Here is a 20711-nt window from a genome sequence, read left to right on the forward strand (position 1 = left end):
ACAGATTAACCTGGCAAACACAATAAATTTAACTCATAAGCAGGATGGCTTTATAAATGCTCACAATAACTCTCCTGTATAAAATCATGAACCACTGCCTTCAGTGATGACTCAATTGAAATAGTTGGGGAACATAAAGCAAATGCATGTTTATAGCTTTCTTCCTTGAGACATTAAAAAGATACTGAAAGGTGTACCTGATTCAGTTTATAACTCTAAAAATATATTATATAGGGAACAGGCAAGAAAAATATTGACTCATAAAAGACACAGCCACAACCTCTCAAGTGTTCCAGTTTCCACTTTACCAACAAATATATGTTTTTAATGTCTGCTACTCTGTTTCCAGAGATACCAAAGCCAGACCCCAGTTTCAAACCATGCAGATTCACCCTTAACCTTCACACACTGAACCCAAATTCTTTATAAAGGCAGCTGCATCTTTAGGTAGTTCTTATCCCATTGTGGCAAAAAACAACAAACAATTAGAAAGCTATTTCAGTCTTTGAATCAGTAGGGGGGAAAAATCCTTCCTTTTAGCTGACAGTCCATTTATATCAGAGTAAAAATCTAGGTTATGACTTGTTTGAAGGAAGGTCCTGTGCTGCGCTCCAAAAAGTTCACTGAGCAGTCCGCCAGGACTTCCTTACTTGGTCAGTTAGTATTCCTGGCATCCCGTTTTTAGCAAGGAGAAAATGGATACTCTTCATGCCCAGGTGTATTTTTAAACTCACATGGCTGTATTCCTGGAGGCCTCTGCTGGCCCGGGGCCTGAAAGGAAGTGAGTTAGGCTTTGCTCTGTCACGTGCACCCAGGTCACGCTGAATAAGGGACTTGCTCTCCTCCTCTAGCTAGAACCAGATCTTTTTCAGGGGCAGGGCAGGGGAGGTGGGGAGAATGGGCTGCCTGAAGGAGTCTTGTCTTTAACGAAGGCCTCATCAGGAGCCAGGTAAATTTCCCAGTGGGAGAAGCGGGTACCTGGAGATCTAGAGGCCGACGCTCTGGCTCCATTCCTTCCTCCTTTCCCCGCCCCAGCCCTTCCCACTTCTGAAGTTGATCTTAGACTTGAGGGTGGTGAAAAGGAGGAGTCCAAAGGGAGCGGGGTTCCACGTGTGTCCCTACAGACCTGGGAACTGGATCGGGCTCACGAGCACACATTTTGTAGGTGTGTGGTGGTGGGAAGCCGGGAGTGTTTTTAAGGCCAGTCCTTCCTCCTACCTCAGCTAAGACTGAGAGGCTTTCTTGGGGACACAGGGACCAAGATCCTTTCTGCCGCCTTAAAGGAATTTGTGTGGACCTGGAAGGGAGAGCACTTCTAGTGGATGCAGTCTGTATGCATGTTCAGGAACATTTCTGAGCTCAGCAAGACGAGTTAAGTGCACCAGCGCGGCGAACGTCCCAGTGGCAGGGAGGGGTGTCCTTGGTTAGTTACTGCGCTGGGGCTGCGCTTGGGCGGTTGGGTTTGTGTGCTGTGTCAGTACCGGTGGAGGGCAGGTGTCCTGTGGGTGCTCCTCGAGATGCACACGGGACGGAGGTGTGTGCGGAATGGGGGCAGGCAGGCGGAGGATCCCCGGCGGTGGCGCGTACCCCGGCCGGGGCGGCAGGAGCCGCGCGCGTGCGCAGCAGCATTAGGGCGCCGGGGTGTCTCCGCGCGGCGGGACGGGCGTTGGCGCTGCAGGGCGGCCCTGGGTAACCAGTAGTCGGCCGCCGCCGCCTGGCCCTCCTCCGGGAGCAGATGGAGTCGGCCCGCGGCCGCTAGCGCTAGCGGGAGGGTCTGCAGCTGGGAGGCCGGCGCCACCCGGGACCCCCGCCGCTGCCACCGGCGGGGGAGGACAAGCCAGGCTTCAGAGTGAGGTGTGCAGGGGATGGGGAGGGAGGACTCTAGGCTCCCAGACAGCCTTGCTGAGCCGACTGTCCAATGAGAGAGCCCCGAGGACCAGTGGAGAGCATCTAATTTGACTCATATCCCTCTTTTTACAAATAAGGGAACCAAGTCCATAGGGAGAGACTTTCCTAAGTCACACAGCTATCCAGTGGCAGAACTGGACTGGGGTACCGGGCCTTTCTTATCAAGGCTTTTTATCCACTCTCCTTATTGAAATGAATATGAATAATCATAATACAACTATTTATCATTATAAGATATTAGATTTTGGAACTATGAATGGTGATATCACTTTGGCGTTCAGAACTATTAGTATGATTTCTGTGCTGGAAAAACCCAGCCACTCTGTCCTCCTGGGCTTGGATCCTCATTACTTAATTCATTAAACATTAGCTCTGTGGTTATTTGTGCCAGGTACTCTGCAGCAAACGGAAGGTGTAGAGATAAACAAGCACCAGCCCTCCATATGGAGCAAAAGAGAAAACCCCCAGACACCAGTAGCTGACACAGGTGTAGGAAACGCCATGGGCATTAGAAAGATAATGGAGCACTGGTGACTCACTTCTGTGTCACTGCTGGCTGACTGGAGGAAGACCTTGGTGATATCTGATCTAGATCTTTAAGAGCGGGTCATTTGGGGGCATTTGGAAATGGGTGGCGCATTCCAGGTAGAAGGTTCGGTATAGTATTAGCAACACAGCTGCAGGTGAGACTGAAGAATAATAGCTTGGTTTGCCTAGAATGTGGGGATGAATAGGGAGGCCAGGATTACAGAGGGGGAGAGATGGGGAGTCAGGAGTGGGAGCCTGGGAGGGGTTTCAAGCTGGGAACGACAGTGCAGTGGCTGAGGATGGTTCACCTGGCTGGGAGCTGGATCCCTCCGCTGTAGGGAAAGGATGTTGGACCAAGGATCCTTGCAGCTCTGAGGGTCTGTGAATTAGCCGATCTGGGAGCACAGGGGTTCATAGAGCCATCTCAGTGTGGCCAGGGCTATGGATGACAAATGCAGCTGGAGTGGGAAAGAGTCCAAATTGAATTGGGAGACTGTTGGACTATAGGGATAGCCAGTGATCGTGTTTCAGACTGCCAATAGCATCCTTGGGAGTAGTTTGTGAAAAAGTGCTCTTAGTATTCTTGTAACACGTGGACCCGAGCAGCAGTTAATCAGCCTGTCCCTATCTGTACAGGTTACAGTTATTTCTTTTGATGCATCCCCAGGGACCAACAGGGAACCATAAACCAGGCAGCTTGTTTTGGCGTCTGAAATGAGAAATTTCTTGTACACAGATTACAGACTTACCTTCATGTCACTCTTTGTTTTAAACTAGTCAAACATTTCTGTGAAGATGAACTAAAATGAAGTGTTTCTACCTTAAAGGTGACACAGAGAGATTTCTGCAGAGGACTTACAAATGTATCTTTAATTGGCTCTGTGCTATCTTGTTTATGAAGCCCTACATGACATACTTGTGCTTGAATGAAATGAGTAGATATCCATGTAAATCAAATCACCCAAGCAGACAGGTTTTAGCCATTTTCCTAAGGTATGAGTCTGGGAACCGTCTAAATACTTCTGGCCCCATCTCCACCCCTTCCCTGCAGGAGAAGAGGAAGTGTTTCCCCCAACACTCCACTTCCTGTTACTCCCTAGTCCTACATATAAATGTTTAAAAACTTCCTGTATTGGCTTATGAAATGTACATTTAGGATGCTTTTGCAGCTTCCCCGTCTAATGAATATTTGAGAAGAGGGAAAAGATGAAATATTGTTTAGTAGTGATTCCTTTGGTTAAACATGTTAATCAGTGGTGTCAAGAAGGAGCGTACAGTCTGGAGTAAGAAGACAGACTTGGAATTGAATTCTAGTTCTGTCACGTACCACCTCTGTGACTTTAGCTCTGACACAATTCATCTGAGCCTCAGTCTCCTCATCTGTAAAATGGTGATCATAATAATCAGCTCACAGTTGTTACACAGTCTAACAGCGTGCAAGCAGGGCTGTAGAAATGTCAGCAAGGGAGGTGGTATAGTGCTCTAGGAGACAAGCAGTTAGGACGAGGAGCCTGCCTTTGGAGGTAGGGCAACCTGAGTCCAGAAGTAGATTCTGCCCTTTCCCACTGTGTGACTTTGGGTGATCCCTGAACCACTGTGAACGTCAGGTTCCTCATCTTTAAGATGGGAGAAATAATTGTATTACTTTGTGGTGTTGGTTCAAGGATCACACCTGGTACAGGTCCTGAGATACAAAGTGAGAGAACCCGGGAGGTGAAAGGGACCTTAGAAGGCCTCCTCTCGCTTACAGCGCCCCCACCCAGCGCCATGGGAGTCTTACTTTCATCAACCCTGACGGAGACTGCTATCTGTACCAGGGCCTCCATTCCGTTGTTGGATCACCTTCAATAAAAGAAAAAATTTTCCTCATAGACAGCTAAAAGCTGCCTCAATGTAACTTCCATGTGTTGATCCTCTTCTGTGCTCTGTAGAAAAAAATATATATCGATCTTTATTTTTTAATGAAAATTTTTATTTTAATTAAAAGGTAATTTTAGATTCACATGCACTCATAAGAAATAATACAGAGAGATCCCTTGTACCTTTACCCAGTTTCCCGCAATGGTAACATCTTACAAAACCACACAATGATATCACAAACAGGTTACTGACATGGACTCCACGGGGAGACAGAACATTTCCACCACATCTAGAATCTCTCATATGCTGTCTTTTTATAGTCACACCCACTTCCTTCTTACTACTTCCTTGATCCCTGACAGCCACTATTTATTCTCCATTTCTACCATTTGGTCAGGTCAGAATGCTGTATAAACGGGATCCTATGCATAACATGGCACGTCATTGGCTCTTTTCACTCTGCATAATCCTCTGGAGAATCCCCCTGGTTGCGTTGTTGGATTTATCAGTAGTTTGTTACTTAGCATTCCATGGTATGGCTGTACCCCAGTTTGATGTTCACCCACTGAAGGTCATCTGAGTAGTTTCCACTTTGGGGTTATTATGCTGCAAAATCTGTGGACAGGTTTTGTGTGAATAAGTCTTCATTGTCTTCAGTCTCCGGGATAAAAGCCTAGGACCACAATTGCTGGATCACATGGTAGTTACAAGTTAAGTGTTTAAAGAAATTCCCAGACTGCTTCCCGAGTGGCTGAAGCATTTTATATTATCACTAGCTCCACAGCCTTGCCAGCATTTTCTGTGGTCCCCGAGTTTTATTTTACCTATTATGATAGATGTGCAGTGCTGTCGTGGTTTTAATCTGCATTGTCCTAAAAGCTAACAATGTTTAACCTGGCTTACTGATATCTGTGACTCCTGTTTGATAAAATGTGTCTTTGTGTCTTTTCCTCAAGTTCTAATTATATTCCTTGCTTTTAATTGCTGAGTTTTGAGAGTTCTTTCTGTGTTCTCGATACTGGTCCTTTCTTGGATATGTCATTTTCAAATATTTTCTCCCACTCTGTAGCTTGTCTTTTTGTCCTTCTAACAGGGTCTTTCGTGCTGCAAAAGTTTTAAATTTTGAGGATGTCGAATTGTTGGTTTTTTTCTTTCATGGATAGTACTTTTTGTATCAAGTCTACGAACCCTTTATTCACCCTGGATCCTGAGGACCCTATGTGTTTTTCTCCTTTGTGTTTTATAGTTTTACATTTTATATTTAAGTCCATGATCTATTTTGAATTACTTTTTGATTAAGGAGGTGTGAGACATGGGTTGAGGTTATTCCCCCGCCAACCCACTGTAATTCTAACTGTTCCATCACCATTTGTTGAAAATCTTTTTAAAAATAGCCTGTGACCTTGGGCAACTCAAATCACCTGCCTGGCTCTGTTCCCTTTGTTTCAAGAATGGGAGGGTTGGACCAGGACTAGATGGGTGTTATTCAATCTCCAGGCCTAGAAGTCCTGGGCCCTCAGGCAGCAGCAGTGAGGAGCAGATGGGGCTCTCACGCCCTTCCCTGACGCTGTCCAGGACTGGGCTGTTTTATAGTTTTTATATTTTTTTGTGGGTCCATCTAATATCTGGTTTGATACAGGACCCCACTGCTAAAAATGAGTGTGGAGGTCAGTGGATTAGGTAATATCTGAAGTCCCTTTTTGCAGTAAATTGCTGTGATTCTAAGTGTTTGGTGTCAGAGATCAGCTTCTTCCCTTCCACATTAGCCTTCATGCTTCTCCCTTAATTTCTTGAGAGGTTATGCATTTGAGAAGTTTTCCTTGTGACTCAGCCATTCCTCTTTATAAGTATAATGGGTTTCATGAAATCAACTCACTTACATTTCATAAGTTGATTTGCAAACGATATGTCAGAATTTTAAATGTGTTTTATATATTAAAAATTTCCAGTGGAATCATCTATTCCACAGAATTGTTGTGGTTGAAAGTGAGGATAAGGAACTAAAGCCACATGTAAGCCATGAACCCATCGCTCAGCCTTTACAAACAGCCACCTCTCCCTGCCATCCACCATCTCCCTGCTCTGGCCAGCTCACAAAGCACTGCATCAGCTTCTAGCCAGTTCATGAAAGGTTACTTAACAACAGCTTTTCGAGATAAACAGTTCAGTTCAATATTATTATTTTTTTATTGAGGTATAGTTGATTTACAATGTTGAGTTAGTTTCTGGTGTACACCATAGTGATTCAGATACACATTTATATATATATACACACATATATTCTTTTTCATTATAAATTATCACAAGATATTTAAATATAGTTCCCTGTGCTATACAGTAGGTCCTTTCGTTTATCTATTTTATATATAGTAGTTTGTATCTGCAGGCCCAAGCTCCTAATTGATCCCTCCCTGTACACCTTCCCATTTGGTAACCATACATTTGTTTTCTGTGTCTGTGAGTCTGTTTTGTAAATAAGTTTATTTGTGTCATTTTTTTTTTTTAGATTCCACATGTAAGTGATATCATATTTGTCTTTCTCTTTCTGACTTACTTCACATTGTCCTATATTCTTAGGAATATAAACTGAGACTCAGGCATTTTGCCTTTCTCAGAGTGACAGAAGTAGGCAGGGGAAGACCTGAGATTAGAGCTCATATCTTTCACACGTAGCCCAGTTATTCTTTCTTCTGTATTTTATAATATAAGGGTTTCTGTGGATATTTTCCAAAAGTTGGCATTTGCTACTATCACTTCTTATCTGTAAAATGGGATAATAACATACTAAACTCAAATCATGGTAGGCTTTTAAAGAATGAATTAGGGTTAATTGAGATAGTGCATCTGAGAAAAAAAAGTTATACTGCAAAAACGCTCTCTGTTACGTGGTGGTTATTGTTGTTTTTTGTGGGGGGGGGCATTGGGTTTATTTGTTTATGCTTAGGAGAGATACTGGGGATTGAACCCAGGACCTCGTGCATGCGCTCTGCCACTTGAGCCGTACCTTCCCCCACGTGGTGGTTATTATTGTAAGCTTGGCTAGGTTTCTGAATGCTAGCCAGCAGCTGTGTGTACTTGCTGATTCCTATTCATGGGAATTGTGTTTGTTTATATCATAGTATAGTATCTATTTTTCCTTTTAGTGCCCATGTGGCCAAATTGTGAACTGCTATATTAATAAGACTCAAACATATTTGAGAGGGTGGTTAGACTTAATGGTTTCCATAAAGTTGTTTTAGTAGTTATTTTTCGACAGATGGACAGCTTACATTTTGGCCTCATTTCTGTGACAGTATGATGATTGAAGTTTTCAACAGATGGCATACGAATAACTTGGGAAAACACCCTCCCTATATTAATTGTTGTAAAAAAGACTTTTAGCATGCCAGGAAAACGATAATCTGTATTCCCAAGCCCTTAGCCTATGCTATTATAATTAGAATTTAGATGATTTGGAAGTTTCCTTTTCTGGCACTGGGATTTATTTTGTAAATGAGTGAACGTATCTACATTAGAGTGAGAGATGCTGGGAAACACTCTGTTGTCAATTAGATATTCAACATGGACATAGCACGACATCTCCTTTTGATTATCAGTGAATGGACACAACTTCCTCTTGCTGAGTCATTCTACTTTGATGCTACGCATAGAAAATGTAATGTTCCATCAGGGACTTATGTGTTCTTTCTAAAAAGGATTGATTTAAAAGGGAAAAATTTCACCAAACTGAGAATTTTCAGACAAATTCATCAATATGGTGAACTCCCCAACCTTCCAAGTTGTTATGTTCATCCCCCGTCTGCATCAACCACCTTGCACTGTTTCAGGAATCACAAATGAGATCAGACATTAAGCGGGGCAGTTAGGGAGTGGTGGAAATCTGTGGGGTGTTTGTGATGTCACAATGACAAAGGGCATTTACTGGTGTTTAATAGGCATGTCACCCAACCTGGATTTGGGTGCGCAGCAAAGCCATCTACTGACACCGGGTTGTGGTGAAGGAAAATACAGTATTTATTGCAGGCACCAAGCAAGGAGAGTGGGCAGCTTATTCTCAAAAGACCCAGCATCCTCCATGGCTTTCAGAGAAGGGTTTTTAAGGGCAATGTGAGGGAGGGGACCACAGGGTATGTGATCAGCCTGTGCTCAATTCTCAGATTGGTTGGCATCAAAGTGAAGTCTTGAACATCATTAATTTGGTTTCAGTTGGTCTGGGGTTTCCGTGCTCCAGGTCAGCAGTTTTTACTGATGGGGGTCTGCTTCCTGTAAAAACAACTTTGCAATGTGTGTCAGACATTTATATCTTTCAGGGAACTAGGAGTTAGGTGACTCTGCTAGGTGTCTGATTTATAGTCTAAATTGTTACCTATTTCCCAACAGCTATCCTTTGTTTCCACCTCTTCACATTTCCTAATCGTTAACTCTTGGCTCAGCCTTTTGAGACTCAGGGGAGGGCTGGGAGACTAAAGCAAAAGCCTTTTACTACAAAGGACAGGGACACAGGCTTGTATACGGTTTCAGGGGGAGGTCAGGGTCCCTGTAGCTGCACAGCACAGTTTGGCGCAAGGAAGAAAGGTCCTGTGTCCTACAGTATGCTTGGATACTTGGCTGGCCACTCATCTGAGCCTGGAACTTATATGTGCTTAAATTAAAGAACAGAGTAAGTTTTGCAATACAAAGTTTTTTTTTTTTTTTTTGCGCAGAATATTAGTGTCTATTCATACCTCTGCTCTTTGATTTTACTATGCTGCTATATGAAAGGCTGAAAAACTTCTGATTTACTTCTGAATCCTGACCTTTTCATGCAGTGTGCTTTATTATATTTTTTGTGTAGTCATAGACTGAGCATTTACATAGTAAAACAAGTATTTTTATAAATTGGCTTCCTCTTTCTATTCCAAATAGGACATCATATTAACATTTGAAATTTAGTGTATAGGTAAATTATATTATCCATGAACTTCTGGATTTAAAGAAAGAATTATAAATGCTTATTATAATAAAGGCATCCTGGGGTTAATCAGTATGAGAAGCATTGCTGTAGAAAATTAAGCAACAGACAAATTCTTTACTTGTCCACATGTGCACACAAAATTCAGTGTTGGAATCATTCAAAGAAAAGGACGGTGGTGTGAATCTAAGTCTTAATAAGGAACGCAATCCCAGTAAATTCTCTATTCTTATGTTTCTATGGAAATCTTAAACTGATTTTCTTTTGACGAGTCATATCAGCTAGATCTTCTTTGTATCTGTCATTGCAGATGGCGTTTAATGATTGCTTTAGTTTGAGCTATCCTGGCAACCCTCAGCCAGGGGACTTGATTGAAGTGTTCCGTCCTGGCTATCAGCACTGGGCGCTGTACTTGGGTGATGGGTATGTTATCAACATCGCTCCTCTAGGTAAGGTTTGTTTCCAGAAGCCCATGAGAGCTTTTTCGTTTTCTTGTCATAAGAAGGCATCGTGAAAAAAATCATAAAGTAAAACAAACTAGAGATAAAATGTAAAAAGTCGGTAAATCCAGCTGATCTAGGGTTACGGAAGGACATTCTAAGACGAAAGTGGCATTGAAGAAATCCCAAAAGCCAATTACAGTTGACATTTTAAACACTTTGTATTAAAAAAAAAAAAACCCACAATTAAAAAGTAAATAATCAGCTGGGGGAAATATTTGCCACAAACATGACAAGAGTCAGTGTCTTTCTACATCATACAAGTAGATTATTTCAATTCATCAACATCTGTTTTTGAATTTCCCAGTATGTGCCGAATGCTGTTCTAGATGCGGGGGATACGTAAGTCTCCCTGCACAGAGGGGCTTACATTCTAGTGGAAGGAGAGAGAGAGAGACCATAAACCAAATACGGAAAGCAATGTTAGATTAGAGATAAGTGATGTGGAGAAAATAAGTCATAGGAGCAGGATAGGACATGCTGGGGGGTTGTGGAGTGCTGTAGTTTTAAATGAGCTGGGCAGGAAAATCTCATGGGAAAATAACATTGGAGAAACAGCTTGAAAGAGGCAAGGAAACCCAGGACGTGCTGTTTGAGGAAAGAGTTTCTTAGGCTGAGGGGACAGCAAACACCCGAATCCCAACAAACGAATGGGTTAAAAATTGTGAACAGTCTTTAAAACGTGAAAAGCAAACACCCAAACCCATTTTAAAAGGTTTCAACTTTTTAGTCATTTAAGAATTATAAAATAAAATGACAGGTTTTGTGCCTCTCATGTTAGCAAAGTTCAACAATTTGGTTAACAATCAGTGTTGATAAAGGTACAATGAAGTGAACACAAGGATATTGTTGATAGAAATATAACTTGATAAAATCGTTCACAATAACGATTTAATAATATGTATTGAGTCTTAAAGAAATTCATATGCTCTGACCTTGTACTTTTATTTCTACTAATCTATTCTTGGGAAATATTTTTAGAGATGTTTCTTTAACATTTGCGTATGGGAGTGTTCCCTTCTATCTCATTTATAATGGTTACAAAAATAGACAATGGATTAATGTTCAGTGAGGAAATGGTGAAATGAATTATGATTTAGCCACAGAATATTAGGTATCTGTGTCTGGCAGAATATTTTAGTTGCAAGTAACATAAATCAAATTCAAATTAGCTTAAACAAAGAGGCAGATTCATTGCCTCACCGAAGGAAACTACAGAAAGGGTAGAGATGCCTGGATCCAGGAGTTTGAACACTGTCACAGCTCTTCACCCCACGTCTGCATTCTTTTCTATATCTTGTCTTCATTATTCCAGGCTACGTCGCTCTAAGAAGCCGAATTGTTGACCATAAGCATCCTTCGGCTCTCATACTTATAGTCTCAACAGGAGAGAGCGAATTCTTGCCTGTTGCAGTTAGAAAAATCACGGAGAATGACTCTGTAATTGTCCAGTGTGGGTCCCATGTCCCTCACTGAACCATCACTGTACCCATGAGAATGGGATAGTCTGAGTGGCCTAGACAAAGTCTTTTCCAGAAAGAAAGAAGTGGTATTAAGATAGGTGCTAGGTAGACAAAAACAGTAGCTCCTTTAAGAGCTAAAAATCATTTCTAGACATTTTTAATTGCATGCAAGATGGTCTTGTGTGATAGTTATTTGAAAATTCCAGACTAAAAAGGCATTCTGTAATATGATACCCGGTTTGCAAAGAAATCATATATATCTACACCTACATGTGAATACACACATACACGCACACATACATGTGATACTAAAAGACAATAGAAGTACATCAAAATAATAATTGTAATTATTTCTGGGTGGCAGGATAATGGGTGATTCATATTTATGTGTTTATGCTGTATTTTTCTGTATTTTCTAGATGTTTAGAAATGAGCACAAATTAAGAAAAAAATGTATGCAAATAACAAATAGACTAGAGCATATTTTTCCTTGAGATGCTTTTTAAAAATGTGTTTATAAGCCTAAGTCTTACTATCTTGAGAGCTGAGAATTTTTAATGAAATGATTTTTGCAATATCTTGAGATATCTGCCTCTTATTCTACAATTCTGGAAATGGAAATTGTGACTAAAACAACATTTATGATACAGAACCGCTCATTCTGCAGAGTCTAGTGATTAGCAAGAAGCAGTTCTTTACATTATCTCTGCAGTTTTCACATTTGGAAAATTATATGAGGTTTCTGTCCTGTTTCCTTATTTTCACGTCTAGCTGCACATTAATGTGGTTCTAGCACTGAGCTTTGATCTTGTAGACTGAAATTAAAATTGCACTTCTGTTAATTACTCATAAGATATTCTGTAGACCACTTTATCTCCCCAAGCTTCAATTTTCTCATCTGTCTATTGATTGCGTCAAACTAGTCAAAAAAAGAAGCTTAGTGATTCTAACTAGAATATATGTGTCCTATGAACTTGTAATATGGAAGAACTTTCAATGTGTTAGGTATTACCTGGAAATGCCGCTCCAGTGAAAAGGAGTTTGGAGGATAGAAAAAAAAGAGGAGTGGAAAGAAAACGTGTTTAAACGCTGGTTATACAGAGACCCTTCATCTCATGCTTTACGTGGACGGTGGCCAAGAATAGCATTCTTGAGCGGATGGAGAGGGCCTGGGGCCTGGCGTTAAAGCTGAACGCTGAGGAATCATTTGTCCAGCATCAGATGCCGACCCCGGCAGGCCAGGATACAGATGGAATGGTAGGGTATGGGGTGTTGTAACAGGTAGGTAGGGCACTGGAAGGGGCCACATACAGTGGACAGTGTCTACTGCATTAGGTTTAATGTTAGGACTTAGCTTCTTGGCTCAAAGAACTAGCAAGACAAAGGCAGGGCCCCAGGCTGACCCTAGCTGACCCCTTAGAAGACTGGGGTCATGTGCAAGTTTCAAACTGAAGCCTTGTTGAAAGAACATGTGTAAATGCAGAGATGGGGGTAAAGAGTGTGGCTTAGATGCAAGATGAGTGCTAAAGCCCAATGGTATTAGTTTGGAAAGGATTCAAATGCTGAAAAAGCAGCTGCCTTATAGAAAAGGAGGCAATGATCTTATCCATGTTATGTTAGAAACATACGCCAAGATCCCTAATAATGATACCAATTGAGAGAGAGCTTACTCCTCAAGAATGGGTAGAGTTTTCACACCCAGTGATACACATTTTCAAAAAGTTTTCTTCTGTTCTCACTCATACAGAATTGTACAAGTGTGATTGATAAATTAGAGCACGAGTGTTTAAGGTTAGTAAGATAAAGTGGGTTCTGGTTTGAGGATGGGTTAGGAAGGCATCGCGGTCCCCTGGGCCGGGTTGCTTCATCTTGCTAACCAGAATTCTCCTTACAGAGGATGGCGTCCCCGCATCGTTCACAAGCGCCAAGTCTGTGTTCAGCAGAAAGGCCCTGGTGAAGATGCAGCTTTTGAAGGATGTTGTGGGAAATGACACATACAGAATAAACAATAAATACGATGAGACGTACTCCCCTCTCCCCATGGAAGAGGTCATGCAGAGGTCAGAGTTTGTTATTGGACAGGAGGTGGAGTATGACGTGTTTGTCAACAACTGTGAGCATTTTGTGACTCTGCTCCGCTACGGAGAAGGCGTTTCAGAGCAGGTGAGTTTTCTTTGGGAGAAATAGAAGTTTCTTACATTGGGGAAAAAAAAAACTGCTGACTATGATAAAGTTCTTAGGTCTCAAACAAATTGAAAAGAATAAGAAAATATGAGAACACTGAAGGACAAAGAAGGGAATCGAGGGGGCTCCAAGGGCATTCAGCAAGTTAATGACCCAACTGAGATTAGAACATTCATAGCATGAATTTGGGGCTAGAAGGGACCTGAAGCAGAATCCAGACCATCGCTTTCTCTCCATCTTATTGCTCCCTGTCCTTCCATTGTTTTCCTGTCACTCCACCATACAGCAATCAAATCAGTAACTCCATAAACTGAAAAGAATATGCTGGAAAAGAATACTGACTGTTTTGATTGGGAGTTCACGTGCCGAGAATTAGATGGTATTACTGAGATTCTTTTCCATTAGCTGATAGAAGCCGAGATAATGATGCCATATTTTGGTGGGTTTGTAGATGTCTTCTGTTTCCCTGCCATGCTGGTTTCAAAGAAATGTTGTGCTTTTAAACAGATCCTTTGATTCGTTATAGAGCTTTTGGATGATTTTTAGTGGATTAGTTGACTTTATTTGTAAAGTAACTTACAGTTTTGTTATTTACCATCACTATTTGTAGCATGGCAGATTCCTCACTGAAAGCAGCTGGATTCAGTTGTCCTTTCCCTATCTTCCCACCAATCCAATTCCATCATTGATGGTTTCACCTAAGGATTTATTAAAGTGGTATAAGACAACGAATATATGAAGGCTTCCAGTATCGCGAACTGGTGGATCTGTTATATAAATGTCTATGCTAAGGAATGAAGTTACAATTCTTCTCACGAAAGCTTGGGGAAATGGGAGACGGAACATAGTGAAAGGACACATTTGTTTTTATTAAGAAATAATTTAATTGGAAATTCATTTTTATTAGGAAATACATTACCATAATGAATGTTCTGTTCACATTCTATTCACCATAACTTGCTTCTAAGCCAAAATAAAGAGGACATACACACAAATTTCTGCTCACCTTTGCATTGAAAACTAGTGGTGTAGCTGGGAAATAGACTGTGTCCCTCTCCTTTGTTACTGATAAAGTTGTCCACCACACTCAATCAGCAATTTTTAAAATGTAGCTAAATTAAAAAGAATTAGAGCCATCTTTTTGCTTTGACTCTCACTTGTAATCTATCATCTTTTCACCTTTCATATCCAGATCAAGAGCAAGGAGAAATTAACCACTTTTCAACAAATAGTAGAACTGTGTCCAGCAGTGTCTGATGAAGATGGTACAGTGACAAACTTAAGAGCACACCTAAGCTTTGGAATTTGCTAATCTGAGCTAGAATTCCATCGTCACCACTCCTTAGGGGGATGACTTTGGGCACATTGTGGGCACGTTGTTTATCAGTTTCCTAATCTATAAACCGAGGTGGTTTTGTAGCTTGCAGGAGATTTTAAAAGTCTCTTAGCATACTGTATTACATATTCTCCATGCCGGCAAAAGGTGTGCTTTCAAAGATACTATGTTTAATTTCAGTATCTAGCAATTTTATAGATCTTTGTTGAGAATCGCTGGTGATCTAACAGAAACTTAGCCTTTGAATTATTATTTTTATTACTATCAATAATTGATAGTGTTAGTACTAATAATAGCTAGTATTAGATTCATTTTTTGGATGCCTTTAAAGTCTTAGGGGTCTTGAGCATGGAACAGTTTCCTTGGAGAATGGCTATGTATTTCCCCAACTTAAAAAACTATAAATGCATGGGAAAGTTAGAAAGGTGGAAGTATTATGGCTCCATCTTTTTCTTCTTTGTACTTTTCTGTATTTTTAAAGAAATGAGTAGATTTTATTTTTTAGAATATGCCACCCCCAAATTCGTCACTTTGGCATAAGGATTATTTTGAGCAATTGAGAGGCAATTGAAAAGAAGCAGATACAAAAAAAAGCTCCTTGCCCTCCCCCTAGTTGCCTAAAATCAGGACATAAGTTTTCAAAGATGTCCCTCCTCCTCTCACTACCAGAAAGGACAGAAGTGAACCATCAGGGACAATCAGTCGTTAATGTAAGACCTGTATCAGCCTAGAGAGGGCACCAGAGGAATCCACACGACAAAACACTAACTAGCCTCTGTCCACCACTCGTTGCCTGTCTGTTTACCTTCCCACAGTTTGCAGCCCTTGGAAGGTGAACCACTTTCCTTTGTCCTGTCATTTCTCTACAAATTTATTGCTTTTTGTTGAAGATGCTATGTAAGCCTGAATTCTAAGCCACCTCTTTGAGTTACTCTTCCCTAAATTTCTCCCATGTGTATATAGATGTACATGGTAATAAACTTCTGTTTATTTTCCTCTTGTTAATGTTTCATATTGTAGAGCTTCAGCCTAGAACTTAGATGGGTAAAGAAAAAAATTTCCTCCTCTAAAATAGTTAACATTAGGATTCACTTTTTGTGTTGTACATTCTGTGCGTTTTGACAAATACATAATGACATGTATCCATCATTACAGTATCGTACAGAATAATTTCCTGGCCCTAAAAGTCCTCTATATTTTGCCTATCATTTCTCCCTTCCCCTAAACATCTGGCAAACACTGATTTTTTTTTTTTTACTGCCCTGTAGTTTACCTTTCCAAGAATGTCATATAGTTGACATCATACTCAGCAATATGCACTTCAAATTCCTCCATGTCTTTTCATGGTTTGATAGCTCATTTCTTTTTATCAATGAATAATATTCCATTGTCTTGGATGCGCCATAGTTTATTTATTTACTCATCTACTGAAGGACATCTTAGTTGCTTCCAAGTTTTGGTTAATTATGAATAAAGCTGCTGGAAACATTTGTGTGTAGGCTTTTTTGTGGATGTAAGTTTTTGACTCATTTGGATAAATACCACAGAGTATGATTGCTGGATCATATGATAAGAGTATGTTTAGTTTTGTAAGAAACTGCTAAATTGTCTTGTAAGTAATTGTACCATTTCACATCCTCACCAACAATGAATGAGAGTTCCTGTTGCTCCGCATCTTCTGCAGGATTTGGTGTTTTGGAGGTTAGCCATTCTGATAGGTACATAGTGGTATTCCATTGTTGTAATTTGCAGTTCCTTAAATATGTATCATGTTGAACATCTTTTCATTTGCTGGCTGCATATTATATGCAGTGATGTGTCTCTTGAGATCTTTTGCCCAATTTTAATTGTATTGCTCGCCTGTTTTCATGTTGTTGAGTTTTAAGAGTTCTTCACATGTTTTGGATAACAGTCTTTTATCAAATATGTCTTCTGCAAATGTATTCTCCCAGCCTGTGGCTTGTCTTTTCTGTATTATAAAAAATTTCTCAAGTCAGCGTTTCTCACTGTTAAAGTCTTAACAGGTTATTAAAATGTGTGTATCTTTGTGGAAGTTGGCAGCACCCTCGAGTGGGCCTGGACAAAGCTGACTGTCTTTCATTGCATAGGACTGCAGCCTTAGAGTGTTGGGGGCCAAGGCATTTTGATAAACCCTATAGTCATCTTTGACCAGCTGCACTGATACCTGGACCCGGCTGCTTCAGTTAACTAACGTTTTCACTGGGCATGTATGGATCCTCAGAATGAGGTCTGTATTACAGCCCACACACAGAAAGCCCTGTAGAGGAAGAAACGTGCAGAATAGGATTTGGTGATCTTATAATCTTATGTAAGCCATGAAGTAAAAGATCTCATGCAGACCGGTTCACCACAAACGTCCTGGGATGTTATAATCTTGCAGGTCAGATCCCTTACACATAACTCTAAGGAACTGTCCAAATTGCATGGGATTTTTTTTTCCCTTTAGAATACAACTTGATATAAAAAAAATGCTGAAGATTTGGGAAACTGCATGCTGGAAATGGCTTTATTATAATTGCATCTGGCCTGTACTATCTCAGGGAATTCTGATTTAGAATCAAGTTGTCTGTCCTCTTAGATTTATGGGATTTATCTCACGTGTTACGTTTCTAGTGGCTGAAAGATACCCAGGGGGCTAAGTCTGCATCTAACTGGGGCCACCCCACCCACAGGATCCTGCCTTTCCCAGGGCTGTCCCCTGCTGCCATGTGACACCTCTGTTTAAAGATACGAGTCACACATTTCTGTTTTTTTCATCGCCTGCCACGTTTTCCTGTATCAGACCACCTGGGACCTCAGCATCCTCCTGGGATTGCATGAGGGTTGGGCTTGGTCTCTAATTCTTGATCCCTGATTATTGATTCCGTCCCGCTTTGGAATTTTATCCAGTATCTTTTTATCTCCCAGTCTCTTTTTGCTCCCCCTGTGATCTGGGGGTAACTCTGTGCTGTAGTGAATTCTGACTCTCTCCTGGAAAACAGTTTAGGGTGCAACTAATTAAAAATTACAATAAAAGGAATAATCAACCAACCAAATAAGGGAAATCGGAATTGTAACCTAAGGTAGGATTTTTCAGTTGTTTGCCAGCATCATCCTCCCTGGCAACAGGGGTGGTGGCAGAGTGGGGGGTAACAATTACAGACCTTGTTCCTACAGACAGCAGGATGTGTAATGAAAGGAATACTCCTGCCATGGTGCTTCTGTCATTTTTGCTGTTCCCCACGGGGAAGCTGCAGTTGGGGAGGGAGCACTATGTGGCATGTGGGGGCAGCAGGCTCAGTGGTGGAGGGCTGAGGGTTAGAGGGAGGGTGTGCTCCAGTGTGGGCTGGGTCAGGCTTCCCAGCATTTGGGCTGGTCCCCAGAGTCATTTAGGAAAACTGTTTTGCTTTATTTGAAAGCCTGATTCTGAAATCCCAGAGAGCAACTGTTGTTTTCAGAATACCTGATGACTCTGAAGTATCAGAATGTGACCTTGGGGTCATAAAATTGCACTCAGACCCATGCAGATGGAAGGCAATATGAGTTGAGTGCCATGAAATCATGAATATTCATCAGATCCCTCATCATGATGATGATTAATATCCTTAAAGCTGTAAATGCCTGAACTCCTTTATGAACAGTTGAGCTTGCGAGGGGTTTATTTTAGTCTGTCTATATGACAAATTAATTTTGATACAATAGTTAACACCAGTATTGACTTCTCTTGAAGTTTATCAGAATAAAAAGTGTATCTACCAAATAAGAGTCTATAGGTATTTAGCTCAGATCACACCCCTGATTATTTTTCTAATAGACATTAAGTCAGGGAACACACACATGCGTGCACATGTGTGCACACACACACCCACCCACACACGCACACACAAGATATTCACCCTGGTATAGACTGAACCAAACCAATGTGTGTTTAGAGGATAGAAGTTGTGTAGGAGGAGAACATGGTTCAAAACTAAACTATACCTAAACATCTTGGTAATACAACCTCCCTCGGGCAAATCACTCTTAACTTCTCAGTTGTACAAAACAGGAGTAATGCTACCTCCCAATGGACTATGATGATTAGTAGGAATTGTGGCTTAATGAATTTATAAACTGTCAGGGGCTATAAAGATACGAAGAATATATACTTATGTGTATTTTTATCTTTGTCATAATCATAATAATTATAAATTCATTTCATCCTCCCAGGAATTTTAATTTTGCATTGAGCTTAAATTCATCTATTATACATTAAAATGGGTCTTTGGTTTAGGAAACAAGCAAAAGCTGGGGTTTAGGACACTCAGATGCCTTTAGAGTAAGATGTGGTTTTTGTTTGTTTCCTGTTTCCCTATAGGCCAACCGAGCAATAAGTATCATTGGGTTTGTGACGGCTGCTGCTGGTGCCTTCTCATTCCTGGGCTTGTTTCCAAAAAAACTAAGAGCAAAATACTATTAATTTACTGAAGAGATATTGGAGCCGAAGGAATTTGCGAGGGAAAAAAAAAAACAAACCTGGGATGAATACTTATTTTCAATGCATCATTATTGTTTCAAATTCCAGTGATGGATGGCAGGCTCTTTAATAAATTGCTTACTGGTATTATCTCATCTCTGAGCCACGGACATTTTTCTCCCTCTTAACATAGATCTGCTGTGGCGGCTGAACCAAGAAGCAGGAGCCGCTGGAGTGAGCCAGCAGAGGATCTTAAAGTCACATCATAGTTTATCTTCTGTAAATACTGTTGTCCTTTCCCCTGAGGGTGACTATTTTATATTTGCTGGAGGGATGAAGAACCTTTTATATGTGATTTTGAAAGAAAGTTTAAGAACCTCAAATTGTTTGGGTTGATATCAAAATTCATAGTCCTTTTCTGGTGAGAAAAGAAACTGGGAAGTTCAGCATTTCATCAGGCAGCTTGAGGAACATTGATCCATAAGCCATCTGAGGGTGCACGCCCACCTCCTGGCTCCTGTGTAGCTGGTGGCGGGCGTGAATGGGAGAAAGGGGGCTTGCTCCAGTGTTTCAGATCCAGTGATTTCCCTGGAAGCCGCTCATCTGTCCGGAGGATGTGACAAGTAAGAGTGGGCTGTGGCTTCTGCAGACGCCTTTGTTCCCTCTGGATTTTGAAGTATTTCAAGTTTGACCCTTTTAACCTTAGCAGGAGATCATTCAATGTAGGTTTGAGGTGCCGTATTTAGAAAACAACATCCCGTGTTACTTTTGAAGGCTTTTACTCTAAGTCAAGGAGTGTCAGGATTTTATTCTTGCATTTTGTTGATTACGTGTTGAATGAAACAAACTACTTTTTCATACCTGTCCAGTGGAATTCTTGTTGGCAGCAGGTGGGGAAAAGTGGATGCAGGTCTCTGTACTCCGGAATTAAATCAGACATTAATAACGTTCTGCTGAAAACCACTCTTCCAGCCAATGACATCCTTCTTGTGCTGTCATTAAAAGCATGGCATTGAATAAAGGAAAAGTTCAAGTAAGTAACAGGGGATGGGGGTGCAATGAGGGAACTAGGAATATGGTGGATAAAGTCACTAAATAGAGGACTCAGTGCAAGTCTTGCATTTATTGAACTGAGTTAGCTTTTACTCCAGGGCCAGAAATACTTTACAATCTAATTGCAGGGTTAAGAATAATCATAACAGAAGGGGTCATGTGCTACAATCAGGGCCAGTAGAGACCCCGTCTCTTCCTGTTCCCTAATTAACCCTTCCCTTTTTTTTTTTAAACATTTTTTATTGATTTATAATCATTTTATAATGTTGTGTCAAATTCCAGTGTAGAGCACAATTTTTCAGTTATACATGAACATATATATATTCATTGTCACATTTTAACCCTTTCCCTTTCTTATGACACCAATTCTGTTTCCATATAACCCCTGAACTCTCTCTTCCTCCACTGTTCCTCTGGGAGATGTGAACGCCTCCTACTTGGTAGCATGATCCCAGATTACCCTTTCATTTTT

At 41.0% G+C, this 20711-nt stretch overlaps 1 protein-coding gene across 2 annotated transcripts; it reads left to right on the forward strand.

Annotated features, from left to right (window-relative positions):
* The first annotated feature begins 830 nt into the window (after positions 1-830).
* Positions 831-19341, forward strand: PLAAT1 (phospholipase A and acyltransferase 1). Of its 2 annotated transcripts, none has more exons than XM_031453382.2 (4): positions 831-949; positions 9558-9696; positions 13105-13373; positions 19088-19341. In XM_031453382.2, the coding sequence occupies exons 2-4, from the start codon at positions 9558-9560 to the stop codon at positions 19187-19189; spliced, it is 510 nt and encodes a 169-aa protein (XP_031309242.1). In that variant the 5' UTR covers positions 831-949; the 3' UTR covers positions 19190-19341. The 2 variants fall into 2 exon arrangements, with proteins under 2 accessions (XP_031309242.1, XP_031309278.1); XM_031453418.2 differs by lacking the exon at positions 831-949 and adding an exon at positions 1798-1854.
* Positions 19342-20711: the final 1370 nt, after the last annotated feature.

The sequence above is a fragment of the Camelus dromedarius genome, chromosome 2 (assembly GCF_036321535.1).
Source record: "Camelus dromedarius isolate mCamDro1 chromosome 2, mCamDro1.pat, whole genome shotgun sequence".
NCBI classification, from domain to species: Eukaryota; Metazoa; Chordata; class Mammalia; order Artiodactyla; family Camelidae; genus Camelus; species Camelus dromedarius.